This window comes from Ornithodoros turicata, chromosome 10 (assembly GCF_037126465.1).
Source record: "Ornithodoros turicata isolate Travis chromosome 10, ASM3712646v1, whole genome shotgun sequence".
In the NCBI taxonomy this organism is placed as follows: domain Eukaryota; kingdom Metazoa; phylum Arthropoda; class Arachnida; order Ixodida; family Argasidae; genus Ornithodoros; species Ornithodoros turicata.
In genome coordinates, this window is record NC_088210.1 from 16002987 (window position 1) to 16017403 (window position 14417).

Here is a 14417-nt window from a genome sequence, read left to right on the forward strand (position 1 = left end):
CATCGAGCTCTCGTCACCAAGGCTTCTGTCTGCCTGGAGCTGCAGAGGTTAGCCACTAGCCTAGCCAGAGGTTAGGCAGCCTTCTTCTTCTTCTTCTTCTACCAATGAGATAATGGCCGTGAGCCTTCGGCCAGCCACTAGTCATCTTCTTCTTCTTCTTCCTTACAGTCACAAATACGCCGTGATTCACAAAGGGAAATAGCAAAATAAAATGGTGCGTGTAAGTGAAATGTGGATGCCTGTGAAGAAGCTAAACGCTGTGAGAGTGATATAAAAATATATATATATATAAAAATACCAGTGGCTACGGACTTACACCACGTCCCGTTATGGGTCGCCACAAATGATAACAGAGACGGTAAGGACAAGCTACTCCCACCCGTATAAACGGTGTGCATATACAGGACTGGCGGAGGCGGTCATAAAGGGAGTGCTGGAGCATAGCCTCCTATATACTGATCATAGTATACATAGGATAGTATACACTGTATACATAGGAGGCTATGGCTGGAGCAAGTTAAGTGCTCTACGGTTTAGTCCAGTGCGCAGTGTGCACACGCTGGGGATGAGTGGCGATACTACGGAGAATGGCGCGGTCCCTAGCGCCGTTATGGGAGGCTCCAAGGGATAGCAGAGATGTCAAGGAGAGCGGAGCACCGATAGAGAGAAGAGGGGGAACGAGAAGGCGACGACGAATGGTGACATAGGAAGGCCAATCGTCGTGCGAGTTGTCTTGTTCGTCAAAAGTGGCTCATAGCTCTCTGGCAGAGGAGGATCAATGGAGGAAGAAGATATTATGCGACACACCGAGCATCTGTGGATCGTTCGGTACTCAGCAGCTCGTAAAATGTCTCCGACGGAGGTATGTTCTGACGAAGAAGAAGTTCAAAGAAGAAAACGTGCCCCGGTAGCCATGCTGACAGTCAACGGCTATATTACGTTTCTAGTAGGATTCTGTGTCAACGGTTAGATAAATCTTGTCTCCAGGTCAAATTAAAACATATATCACGGCGATGTATGCGAGCCTGTTTACAAACTTTGCAGCTGGCTCGCAAAAGCCCGTCCACGAATCGGCAACATGTTCCGTGTATATGATGCGGCCAGTTCGCCTCGTAGGCGGACCGTATAGCAGCTGCCGTTCACGCCCGTGCTTAATATAGAATATTTTCGCTATTTGAACCACTTTCAACTTCATATTTCACGGACTGAATGCATGACGCTTTAGTACAGGAGAACAAATTAAAAATAATCGTGGGCTTGTCAAATATCCTTTCATAGTCCCTCACCACCTCCATCATTTCAACCATCACATTCTCCGCCCATGCAGATTGTCATCGTCATGTCATAGTATAGGTCGTCGTATAGGTAGACAACCTACCTCATACCTATCTTCTTCTTCTTCATCTCCCCAGGAAGATGGATACCTATCGTTAGTCCGACAAGCCTCAACCTCCTCCTCCTCCTCCTCCTCACATATATAGCTAGCGTTCAGGAAAATCCACGCCTATGATCCTCATCCGGTACTGGCCAATCGCCCTTAGTGGATAACGGCCATTTCCCCGAGGATGAAGAAGAAGAAGAAGAAGGTAGACAACCTCATATCATCCTATCATCCTTTGTCATCCTATCTGATCGTACCTGATATCTAAGGTCGCTTCACGCGTTACATCATGACTAGCCCTGGCCAATCGCCCTCAGTGGCTAACGGCCATTGCCCTGAGGTAGAAGAAGAAGAAGAACCTCATATAGCCCTGGCCGATCACCCTTGTGGCTAATGGCCATTCTCTGTGGGAAGAAGAAGAAGTAGTAGAACTCGATGGACTAGAGACATCGTCAATGAACGTCCACTACTTACCGCAGGTATTTTGTACAGCAGGAATTTAGATACCCGAACCTGCGAAATAGGATTTATCTCATCTATTCCGAGTCAGCGATGTGAGCTGTTGTCCCAACTGGACAGGGTCGCGACGATGCTTGTTCCTGTTCTCCCAAACTGTTTTTGTCCTGAACTTCTCAATCTCAAGGAGTCGCAATTACACCACTCGCATGCTGTTACCACGTTCTTCGATCGTCCTCGTTGTGCGACCTTCATGAGAGAGCGGTACACGGACCCTGAATACTGGGGCCAGAGGCGGAGAGTTTTCATTTTCCCGGAGGGGGCAAGGGCGCACCGCGAAGTAAGTACTCTGGCGGGGGGGATATGTTTATTAAGAAAAAAAAAAGAAAGAAAGGAAAGGTAAGCCAGATGGATGTCGGCTTGTTATTCCAAAAAAAAAAGTGAAAGGGGAAGTCAAAAGAGGCAAAGAAAATTAAAAAAAAACAGAAAGAAGGAATGTAAAGGAAAAGAAAAATGAAGAACACAAAACTAAAGCTGAAGAATCACACACTCTGGCGGGATCCTATGATGTACTATGCAGAACTGGTATAGAAATAAGAGGAAGGAAGAACGGAAAAAACAAAACAAAAGAAAAAACAGAGAGAACGTAAACAGTGAACATGTGCACAACTGAAGGAATTACGCCTTTGAAAACTGAGTGCAAAAAGAACAAAATGTATTAAATCCTCGGTGTTTGACCCGAAATGCTCGCAATATAATGAATATGGTCAATGAAATGGAGCAGCGGGAGTTGAACCCGCTCCCAACGAATATGAAGATTCCGAAGATCCTACCGTTACACCTCACTGGCAGCTGCTGGTACATTTTCGACTGCTGATCTGATTGCTTTGGGCGAAATTCAGGCTATGTGTTGTGTCATCCTCTGTGTTTCTTCGCCTCACCTTATACTGTGATAATGAGTATGGTGGGCGGATACATATTTTACAAATTGCAAGATTCATTTTTGGTTTGTGCCTCTTCGCTCTTTTGACCCGGGCGCGCCGAGCCCCAAAGGTTGGTGTCAGCCTCTTAGCGGGACTTCCCGGGGGAGGCGGCGCCCCCCCCTAGTTCATGTTCCGGGGGGGCAAGGGCCCCCGCGCCCCCCCCCCCCCCCCCCCCCCCGCAGTCGGCGCCTATGACTAGGGCTGTGAGAATGTGTAGTCACTTTAAAACCGAATAGTTTTATGCCCCACATGGGTGACTTTCATCGTTCACTTCATTATCAAATTGCCATATAGTCACAGCTTTTAATTGTTTAGCTATATAGAAGCTTGCTATATATTTAACCATTGTCTTTGCGCAGTATGGCCACAGAGCTGCTCTTGCGCCCAAAAAAACCCAAATCAATCAATCAAGTTTTATGCCAAAACAGAATACGAAGTTAGTAGTTACGCAGCTCGAACGAACACATTATACGCATATACACGAGTGTATGCAGCATACACTCCCTTTTAAGAGTACCGTACACCCTTGCCGCATATATCATTCCCTCTGGATTGTTCCATCTCACTCCTTCATATATCTATGAAGGGAGTGAGAAGACTCCTTAACGACGGTAATGGAGAGTAATTGTACACTCGAAAGGGAGTGATCTATGTGCCAAGGGTGTCCTCCCGAAAAATTAGAACACACTTTTTTTAAGAGTGTATCGACGTGGTGTCTGCATAGTGATCTATGCGTAAAGCAGTGACCCACTCTATTTTACGCCCCTTCTCCTAGTGTTTTTAGGTTTACGAGGGCAGCTTCGTACCTACTCGGAATATACAGGGTGTCTCATCCCCGGGCTAAATAATTCGCGAATTCGAAGAACTTTCTTTTTCCAAGTATCCGTCCGATGCCACCTATATAACTTGCGCACCGTGTGAATGAGTGGGGGGCGCTTATTATTTAAATAAAAATAAATGAGTTATAAAAACAAATGAAACAAACGAGCGCAAAAGGACGCTCTTCCATGCACTCCCATGTCCACCAATGAGTTACGTCCTTACGCCAATTAATTACACAAATGAATTACGTCCTTTTACGTACACTGTAAACTTTTTCACACCTTTAAAGGTGTGCGCTATGCACATTGAACCTGGTTGCGTAACATTGCATCTCCAGGATGATATTTTACAAAATTCGGAAAGCATTACTAAAGATCAAGTGTCAGTGCAAATCTTGCTTTCATTATGTCTTGGATATCGTAGGTACGAGCTAATGCATATATGCATCGCTATCGATAATCGAGCACGCGCAAGTGTCTACAATACTGTTGAACAATGTTGAGATGTTGCAAGACTGAATTTTTGGAGGACGGACAACACTGGAGTAAAGAAAATTTGTACGAAACCGTGCTCCATTATGTTACCAAAATGACACCTAAAAAGGAGTGTGCCATGCATTGCACCTTTAAAGGTGTGAAAACATTTAGAGTGATAGCCCGGGGATTTAACTGAAGACGCCCGGTATTCCGTTTGGAAGAAACACCGTTTCGACTCGAAATTGAAATACATGGTGACACGATGGAAAGTAATTGTTCCGAGGCAGGAACGTACATCATGTCATCAAGGGCCTCGTATATACGTGTGCCGTATGTACGCGTGTATGAGAGGAGAACTGTAGGAGAGAGTGAACGCGTGTCTCGTCAGTCAAAAGGCAGGTCGTCGAAAAGCGACTGCCAGCGTGGTCGAATTGGTCAAGGCGCTCGACCGGTACACGAGAGATGCGTGGTTCGAACCCTGCCGCTGTCTGACTTTCACGACGACTGCCATATTTCAGCCGTATATACATGATGGCATATTGGAATCAGAACTCGAAATTAGATATGCAGTTTGAAAAAAAAAAAAAAGAATAATCGTACAACCCAGCTAAATGTCCTTAGAACAACACTATCTTCCTCCACAAGAAGATAAGTGCTCCTTCAGCTGCTGCAGCCGGAACGGCTCGTGTGAAGGAACAATGTGCTTTACGCATATAGTATTGCGACAGTATGCATAAAGAGTATATAGTATTATCAATATTGCAACGATATAGCATAGTATACTTTGCTTTGCTGTGCCCTGACGTCTAGATTTTTCTCTTGTCGTTTTTCAGAAAGCGCCTCTCTGGTAACAAAAAAAAAAGAAAAGAAATACGACCATCAAAACCATCAAAAAAGCGACAAAGACACTCACTTGGACGGAAAGCCGTTTCAGTCGGCCTGGAGGCGCTTCCAGCGTCAGAAGTCCATCTGTGCCCAACTGTGATCTCATAAGTGTACATAGGCGCCCATCACTTAGGTGTACATTGCCATACCAGATCCGGTTTATATGCGGAGAGCCTAAATCTTCTCTATACACCTCCGCACGCTGAAATGGAAAGCCCTGACGTAAAAAAGCCTACTGTGCCAAGTGCGGGCAACAGTGGAGGTCGGAAGGTGAATACCTCCAAGAGTACAAGAACGCCAGACGGAGGTCAGCAGCCTACGGACAAAGGAACATTAGAAGCCAAAATTGGGCCTACCGATAACCATCCCAATGAGCCCACAAGCACGCAAGACGCCAGTAATGCAAAGCAGCCCAGTGCATCAAAGGACTCGAAGGACAGCAGACACGAGCTGAGCGCAGTTCGGGACGTCGGAGCGCCACAGGCCGTGAAAGATCAGAAACCAAAGGGGCCTACCGCAACCGATAGCGGCAGACACCCCGACGATGGCATCGAACCCGGAACACCACCTGGTGAGGTTCCCTGGCCACAGCGGACGTACAGTTCGGATAAAAGTTAACGTGAACGCTATTCCGGCATGCGTGCCCTGGCGGTGCTTAGTAGAAATAACGGCGCAGAGGGTATTTTTGGTCGTGTATTTCTAGTTAGTGGGGGGTGACCCTCGTTACGAAGGCATTGTTCTCTGCTAGGCTCTGCCAGGGTGGCCCTCTTCCCACTTCTCAGGCTGGAGCGGTGTTCAACTTAACTTTGACGCGAGATGTACCTTAGTGAAAAATGCAGGTGATCGATATGTATAACAGCGAAAGAGGGGAGTAGCAGAGCAAGGGCATCTGTAGTCATTAAGAAAAAAAAAGAGAGAGAGAGAGAGAAAGAAACGAGGCTAGATGTGAGCAGACTTGTGCCAGCAGTGGCAGCATCTGGGAGAATCAACATGTCTCAAGTGGTAACGCCACTGAGCTGCAAGGACCACGTGCGATAGATCTCTATAACGAGAGTTAGAACGTGTTGGACATATCATTATTGGCGCGTAAAGGACTGTGGAACTAAATCCAAGCTCTATATCATTCACGTTTTTTTTTCTTTTTTTTTATAATTGTGGGGTAAAATCGACTTCCTACGCCGCGCACTCGATACAACTCGTCTACAGCATTTAAGGCTATACAGACTCGCCGTTTGAAGAAAGATCTCATTGTGATGTAGCAGTTGGCCGTTATAGAGTCTATATACGTATGCTAAACCGAGAGTAAAATTTCCAGAACCATCCAAAGCAGTGGAAGTTGCTCCTCGTAAAGGGGGACGTGACCTGGTAGGTGTGTCTCAACCACCATCGCACGAGAGACGCAAAAGCATCGCACAAGAAATTCTGCAGGCGGCCACCTGGCCCTCAGTTTGCATTGAGGGTCAACCTGCGGAAATAGCCGTCGGCCCGGACGGTCCCATCCTAACCATATTACCTCCTTGGCCTGAAGCGGTGGAAGATGCACCGCTTTCTGGCGCCCTCTCGCCGGCTGAAACAGTATCATCGGACATACACGACGTCCTGTCGCCATCGGGCCCATCGGGAATAACGTCGCCCGCTACAACAACGGGAGAGTCGACGGTGCCTCCTCTCAGCAGTTCGCCTTCCAGGTCGCCTTCCAGTTCATCACCAGGCAGACGATGGGGTTCACGCTCTCCAGGCTTGTCAACGTCCGGACTAAGTGAAACGTAAGCATACCGTGTATTCACACGAGCGACATTCCCCCAGAAGCGGAAGATGCGAAAAGCGTCATGGCTTTCTGCTGTCACGTCACGTACACTGCTAACTGTGGGGGATATCCTGCTTGCCACACAGACAGAAGATATTTCGTAGCAGACGACAGGAAAGCGCGCTGACGGTGTCGTCTGCTAACTGTGGGGAATATCCTGCTTGCCACACAGCCAGAAGATATTTCGTAGCAGACGGCAGGAAAGCGCGCTGACGGTGTCGTCTGCTAACTGTGGGGAATATCCTGCTTGCCACACAGCCAGAAGATATTTCGTTGCAGACGACAGGAAAGCGCGCTGACGGTGTCGTCTGCTAAATGCGCAGTACGCCACTCCCAATATTCGGCGCCGTGTGAATACTCAACATAACACGGGATAGAACTTCGGCTCTGAGAGCAGCGTTTTCGCTTTTTCTTCCACTAGAATATTCCGTGAAGGGTGTCGCTCGTGTGCATACACGGATACCGTTTTCGGTGCACACATGCAACGAAACATCATTTCCACACGCGTCACCATGTCGCGGCCTTATAGCCTGCGGATCGACGACCGAAAGCCGAACTCTTGGCTGTCCGCAGCGAGCAATGTACGCTCGGTTGAGTTGAACTTCCCACTTTGTCTCCTTTTCAATATTCTTTCGCTGCAATGACATCTAAATACCTGTACGTACTTTGACAAAGAAAATTCAGGACCGTATCACAATTTATTGTGCAAACCTCAGGAGGGTATAAATGCACGCGCGTCAATGGAGCGGACAGTAATATAAGGCCTCCTTTCTATACGCACTCATTTGTACAATGCGGCTATGAACCATCGAGGTTGCATTTCCTTGACATTTCGTGCCACACAGAAAAATAACTGTTCACAAAAGAACGTTTTTCAGTTCTTCAGCCTGTTCACCTTTAAAAGGTTCTTCAAAGAACGGTTGTGTTTAGTTCTTCATTAAGGACTGTTCACGCGAACAGGCACACTACACCAGCGCGCATGCGTCATTCTAATTTGTTCAGCACATATATTTTATTCCTATCGCACGTGATCGTGTCAGCAAGGCTATTGGAGCTTCATGAACGAAGGAAAAAAAAAAAAAAAAGACCTGCGCACTGATGCTAATAATGTTGGATTATGATGGTAATCTATGACGTCATTGTGTAGCGTTTGTTCATTTGGCATCGCAATAAGCTCGTCCGTGGCAGCAGCATTCTCGAGAAAATTGTTTCTTCTATATAGTATAAGCCTTGAAACGCTTGACACGCGGTGCTATATTGATCCTAGATTTTTCTGCTAAGTACACGCACACTGAACGATGAATAACAGCACACGCATGAGGTGTAACCCATACGTATACCTTTTGCTACAGATTTTTCGTTGGCGTTGTTTTGGGAATGTCAGCTGCCAATCGCCTTATCAAAACGCTCACTTGACGCTCTCTGGTTTGACGTTTCCCTTATAGATATTATATTTTAGTTGGTTTAATTTAGTTAGTGACTGCTCGGCGGACATCCTCTCGAAGTACAGCATGTAACGACTACATGACTAATTAACTAAAATGCATTAATTAACTCTCTAATTAGGAAATTCCGGGTAAAAGCGAGATAGATGAATGGGAGAAAGTCCTTGCTGAAAGCCATTTCTTTGAATTTTTTTTTATAGAAATTACATAAACAAAATACAGAAGCCGACACTGAAGATTTTTGTTTACGTTTAATTTGTACAAGCTTTCGCGTGGAGGTCCACGCTTCCTCAGGTACTCCCCTCTTCGTATACGCTTCTTTTAGAAATTACCGTAGAAACGACGTCTATGCTGCCCGCATTTTTATCAAAAGAATTGCAAGGGATAAAAACACGCTCTGTATGGCTACAGGCATTATAGTTCCGCGGCAGATTTGCAGGCGAAATGTTACTTATTGTCCTTATATCCCATATGACCCGTAATTCAGAAAGGAAGCAAAGTGTTTAACCTATATGCCCTGCGATGCGGTAGTTGACATCATGTGCCCTATGAACTATTTTTTACCTTTTATTTTTCTTCTTCTTCAGGTTTTCAGACCTGAGTGACGAGGATCAAACATCTCAAAACCGTAGGGAGTGCTGCTTCATTGCATCGCTAGCTCTCATCATCTTTCTTGTAGTCCTGCTGGTTATCCTTTGGTATATGCTGAATAACAAAGTCGGTGAGTCCGGCCTGTGTGACCTGGACCCGCAAGTCGTCTTTTGGAGTGGCACAATGATGTAGCAGGGAGCGATACCGTGTTTTCTGTGCCCAAAACGGTGAATCGAATATTTCGTATCCGTTTTTTTGTTTTTTTTTTAAATTGGCGTCTTCGGTGTCCGCCGAGAGCCTGATTTTATGAAGGCTACTTATTTTCTGTCATTATGTATACTTGAGACCATGCATGATTAAATGAGCTTTTTATTTCTTCTCTCTCTATCTCTCTCTCAAAATATATTTCCAGTTGAAGAAAACACAGCGGAGGAGGAAAGGCGCAGGCCGCAGCTCAAGCAGTTCTACTGCGATACGCCCCTCTGCAAGCGCTTCAGTAAGTGCGCACTAAATAAGGCAACCCAGAGGACAGACGACATGGTTGGCGTATCCCCATTTTCGATCGACAGGTCGTGACGTCGTCGGGTACCTAAAGTGGTCGAGTGCCCCTTGCTTGGACCTGTTCAGCTTCGTCTGCGGTGGATTCCGGAAAGAGGCCACCAACGAACTGTACGGGGCGGCGACGCCCAACGACATGTACAGCCGAATCGACAATCATATTGAGGATAAATACATCGAGGATCGATTCAACGAGTTCGGTAAGTCGGCCTTCGCAAAGGGACTGCAAGAGGATTATGAGACGCTGATTGAGAACTGTGCATCCCGGGAAAACCGCATATTTGGAGGGAATGCCTTGTTTACTCGCACAATAAACGTAAAGCGTGAACCGCATGGCCCGAAAAGCGTCCGAATTCTTTCCGAACCGAATTCGGGACCGAACTTTTTTCGGAGAACAGAATTCCCGATCTGGCCAAGCCAGATTTCTCCTCCGAAATGGGAAGTGACGTCAACCGAAAAAGTAGAAGCATCCAATGGCTATCCAGCCGGAAGGAGAACCATAGCAACGATGACGTAGCAATGGGGTTGACTGTTGCCGTGTGTGCGACTTCTACCCCTATGAATACAGGGATTATCTCATTGACCTGGATGGTTGAAAGGCGATGTTCCCCAAGGTCAGAAGTCTTCGGCCGAAATTCGGGGTGCATTTCGGTAGCAGAGAAAAAAGTTCGGTCCCGATTTCGGTTCGGCCAGTTTTCGGCCAGTTTTTCGTGCCATGCGGTTCACCCTTTACTCTTTACGCCCGCAAAAAAAAAAAAAAAAAAAAAAAAAAAAGAAGAAGAAAAGAAGAAGGGATAAAAAGCACGGTATCATACCGTCGCTCGCTGTGCATTGTGGTACGCGCAGATGGGACGAGGAACAGCGGAAACAACATTTGGAGGCCCAAATTGAGACTGCGCTAATTGTGCGAGGAAATGCTTTGTGTGGTGGTACGCGTTTCCGTAACCTGACGCGGTATATAGGAAGCTGCTGGCTGCCGCTTGATAATTCAGTCCTTCAGCTTGTCGTATACGGGTTTGCTCCTACGAATGCTGGAAGCCACTTCTCGAGCCCAAAAATCACAAACAAAACGTTCAAAAAGGAAAGTGTAAAGATCGAACGTCGGAAGCCGAGTGCTTTTTCCTTCGATTACACACTGCTCAGCGCAAAACTATACGGACCAGAAAATGCCGCTTTTACAAAAGGGAAAGAAGCGAAAAAGTCACGATTGCATGATCCTTACAGAGGAACTTGCATTAGTGTTTATTGAAATGTATCGCTCTCATACTCGGTGGTTCGAATCCGATAGATAATCCGAAGTGCCCTACCATCGGTTAGTGGGAAGGGAGAGTCGACGGAAACGCGCTCGGCAAACTCACCTTATGACTTCCATTCTCTCTCTCTCTCTCCCTTTTCTTAATATAGATTAAAGGCTACAAGAGTACTCAACACCAAAATTTTTTGCCTGCTTGTATGGCTATCTTTTTCTTTTTTAGTTTCCCTACTCTTCTTATAGGCTACCGTCACTCTTGATGTGACACTTTCACTTTTATCGAATAGTCTTGTATATCGAAGTTTTCCCAGTCCCGTTGACTTCGCTATAGGGAAATCCCTATAGCCCTGTTGTTCTGAGATAAGCCCTGAGAGCCTGAGAGATGAGCCCTGTTCTGAAAATAAAGTTGTTTGTTGTTGCTATAGGGAGTATTTACTGTATATTTCCTCCCCATTATATTGCTGTTTACTGCACAGCTTTCTGCATCCCGTGAATATGCAGCGTGTTCGTCTCGTGCTGTAACGTAGCAGTCCCGCGTGTGTTTCGTGTGTGTACCAAGGTTCTAAACATGCGCAAAAACGATATATCTGCGCAGAGATATATCGAGAACCTGTGATAAACATGGCGGAACTTGGGGAGTCAACCATGGGCGTATGCTTACGGACACACATGGCCACAGGTACGTAAAACAAGTATGATTTTCGCGAATTTAACAATGGGCAGACATTTTTCGCGAAACTGAAGTCCCGCGAAATATTGTCGCGATGGCAGAGCAAAAACGGCGTTGGAATTTAGCAACAAATGAGATTCACGTATTCGAAGCGCCAGAAAGGAAACAGTTTTTTCTAACATATACCTGGCAACATTTTTAACTACTCTAAGCATCGGTTCCCCGTGCATCAGTCGTCACTTGGTGCTCAATATGTTCCGATGCGTTGACTCCTAAGATGGCCGCTTTCGCGGACCTGGCACGTATGCCACAATCTCCGGCTTGGAATTCTGGGTACGCCTGCATATATGAGTCGTGCGGCAGAGATACCGTTTCCAGGCTGATTATACGGCTAGGTGCAAACACGGCTACTGCTGTAAATATCAGATGAGAAAAACTTAACATTACATTAACATAACTTTCATTAACTACGTTAATTACATTACATTAACACAACCTTATATGAATTACGTTAATCACATTACATTAACTCTACGTGAATTACGTTAATTACATTATGTATTAACATAACTTTACATGGATTACTTTAATTACGTCACATTAACATAATCGTACAATTGTGCTAATTACATTACATTAATTACGATACATTAACACAACTTTACATGAATTACGTTAATTATATTAACATAACTAACATTAGCTTCTCATTAACTTTTAACTGGATGTTTTCCGCGAAATGTCCGAGAGGAGAGTTGGAGCCCTTATTTTAACGGTACGGCGTAAACCAGCAGACGGAGGGATTAAATTACCGGCGTAGTTTCACAGCTTGTTGCTTGTAACCCCCATGTTGCACGGAACACTAAATATTTTTAATTTGCTAGTGAAATTGCGGTATACGGTAAAACGACTCCGGGCAACGTCTAATGGGGAATAGTCCCTAATCGTTCAAGCAACAGTGATACACGCTCGGACTGGCTTGATGCTCATGATGGCTACGTAGCCGACACGTAACGGGTTTTCTTTTTTAAAGCTTTTTAGACACAGTGTTATGCGCATGCAATGCTGTTTCGCCGCCGTACTTGGTGAACAACGCGCAATTGGTGGCGAGTTCGACACAGTGTTGCCCGTAATTTTCAAGTTTAATTTTCTAACAAACTATGAGCGCAATTGTGACGAGAATTATGACGTGGGAGTACATAAGGGCTCAGGTTATGGAACAGATAAATTTCCTGAAATTGCATCTTTACTCAGAAAAAGAAACGAAAAAACAGATGGAAAAGGCACTTTATAAAATCGAACGCCAAGTTTTGCTCTATATATGGACCGAAACCGAAACCAAGCGCATCACGAGCGCAAGGAAAGGACACCAACTTCGCTCGGCGTCTTACTGGGCTTAACTTCGGCGTCTTATCTGGGCCGCAAAGTTTTTTTCTTCTCTTCTTTACCTGTGTAGCATATCAGCGGCGCCCACTCCAAAGCCATCTCAAGCAGCTCTGTAGCTCTTGTTAAGAGTATTAAGTTTGGTTAATAACTGCGACCTTTGTGATCCAGCGGTTCGCACCATCGCAACAAGGACTGAGAACTAAAGCTGCACTGACGTCACGGTTAGTTAACTCCCGGTTTCTGTTGTGCCGTGACACGTGCTCGTGACGTCCACTAAGGCCCCGTGGCTCATAATGACGTCATCGTCAAACTGGAACGGATTTCGACACACCGTTTGTTCTTATCGTGGATTCTTACGACCGTCATGCCCACAGAATATTCTAGTGGAATAAAAACCAAAAGCTGCTCACGGGGCGGAGCACGCTGCACACCTAGCAGACGACATCGTATGCTACGGCTTCGTCTGCTACGGAATGTCGTCTGCCACGGAATGTCGTCTGCCACGGAATGTCGTCTGCCACGGAATACATCCCGTGGCTGGGTCGCACGTTTATCCTTGTAGTTAGAATAAGAGCAGGAAAAGAAAAGTATAAAGCTATAAACGTTTTGCGCATCTTCCGTTGGAGTACGTATTCTGTCATGGAATGTCGCTTGTGTGGATACACTGTTACGGTAGAAGCAACTCAAATGTCACAATCACTCGTTGGTTCCGGACTGTTCCGCTGATATAGACCTATAAGTGAACAGTTCAGATATACGTACAGGTACTCTCTGTGCACACTGGTCTTGCTTTTTCTTTTCTTTTTTTAGTTCCAGCTGACATTAAGGAGTACGGGGACGTCAGTGCTTTACCTTACAAACCATCGTGGCACATCCGTCCAGCAGGCGGCCTCTTCACAAACTTCTTTACCATAATGGGACCGGCCAAGTTGATGTACTCCGTGTTCCCGAAAAAGCTAGGAGTACCCAGAGGACCTCATGTGAGCGAACCTCTCATCTTTACTCGATTACTTGACTTTCATCTTTCATCGAACCTTGGATGTTATGGAAAGTACACTCTTAGAAATGAACTTCACCACATAGCACGCTCCTAGCCAACCATCATCCCGAATGACAACGTTCTCGCCTTAGATTTGTTGAAAACGAGAGGAGGAGCCTATTTTGTGCCGTGCATAATGGCACAAAATAGGCTCCTCCTCCCGTTTTCAGCAAGTCAGGGGCGAGAACGTTGTCATTCGGGATGATGGTTGGCTAGGAGCGTGCTATGTGGTGAAGTTCATTTTTAAGGGAGAGACCACTCTAGTGCACCTCTCACCTACAGTGTGCTTCCGTCCCATCAGTACCGGTCATCCTGCTTCTACATCACTTTGAAGTCCTCAACTCCCCTTTCTCCCACCTTCTTTTCCTTTTTTTTTTTTTGGCTATAGTCGTGACGATGCCCACTTGAGTGCGGCCAACAACGGCAAGCTACCTCGACACCCCCCCCCCCCCCCCCCCTCATTTTTAAGAGTGTACGCTTTATTACTTCCAAAACAGCGAAGCAGATAGTGGGGGAGATCGAGATAGACAGACGCGAGGCAAAAAATGAAAAGAAAAGGAGACGGAGCCAAGGACTCATTTCCGCGGATTTTTGGCGATTATTTTATCTTTTTTAAATTCTGTGTTTGCGCCGCGACGCAACTGTGGCTATGAGCGGCGTACAGAC

General features: G+C 46.0%; 1 protein-coding gene across 1 annotated transcript in view; it reads left to right on the forward strand.

Annotated features, from left to right (window-relative positions):
• The first annotated feature begins 1752 nt into the window (after positions 1 to 1752).
• Positions 1753 to 14417, forward strand: part of LOC135370183 (uncharacterized) — a 31635-nt gene continuing 18970 nt past the window's right edge. The window contains exons 1-8 of the mRNA XM_064603886.1: positions 1753 to 1860; positions 4952 to 5574; positions 6319 to 6769; positions 8843 to 8976; positions 9259 to 9342; positions 9416 to 9604; positions 11252 to 11335; positions 13523 to 13692. Of these exons, the coding sequence (XP_064459956.1) occupies positions 5211 to 5574; positions 6319 to 6769; positions 8843 to 8976; positions 9259 to 9342; positions 9416 to 9604; positions 11252 to 11335; positions 13523 to 13692 (1476 nt within the window). The 5' untranslated portion in view covers positions 1753 to 1860; positions 4952 to 5210. The remainder of the gene's footprint in view (positions 1861 to 4951; positions 5575 to 6318; positions 6770 to 8842; positions 8977 to 9258; positions 9343 to 9415; positions 9605 to 11251; positions 11336 to 13522; positions 13693 to 14417) is intronic.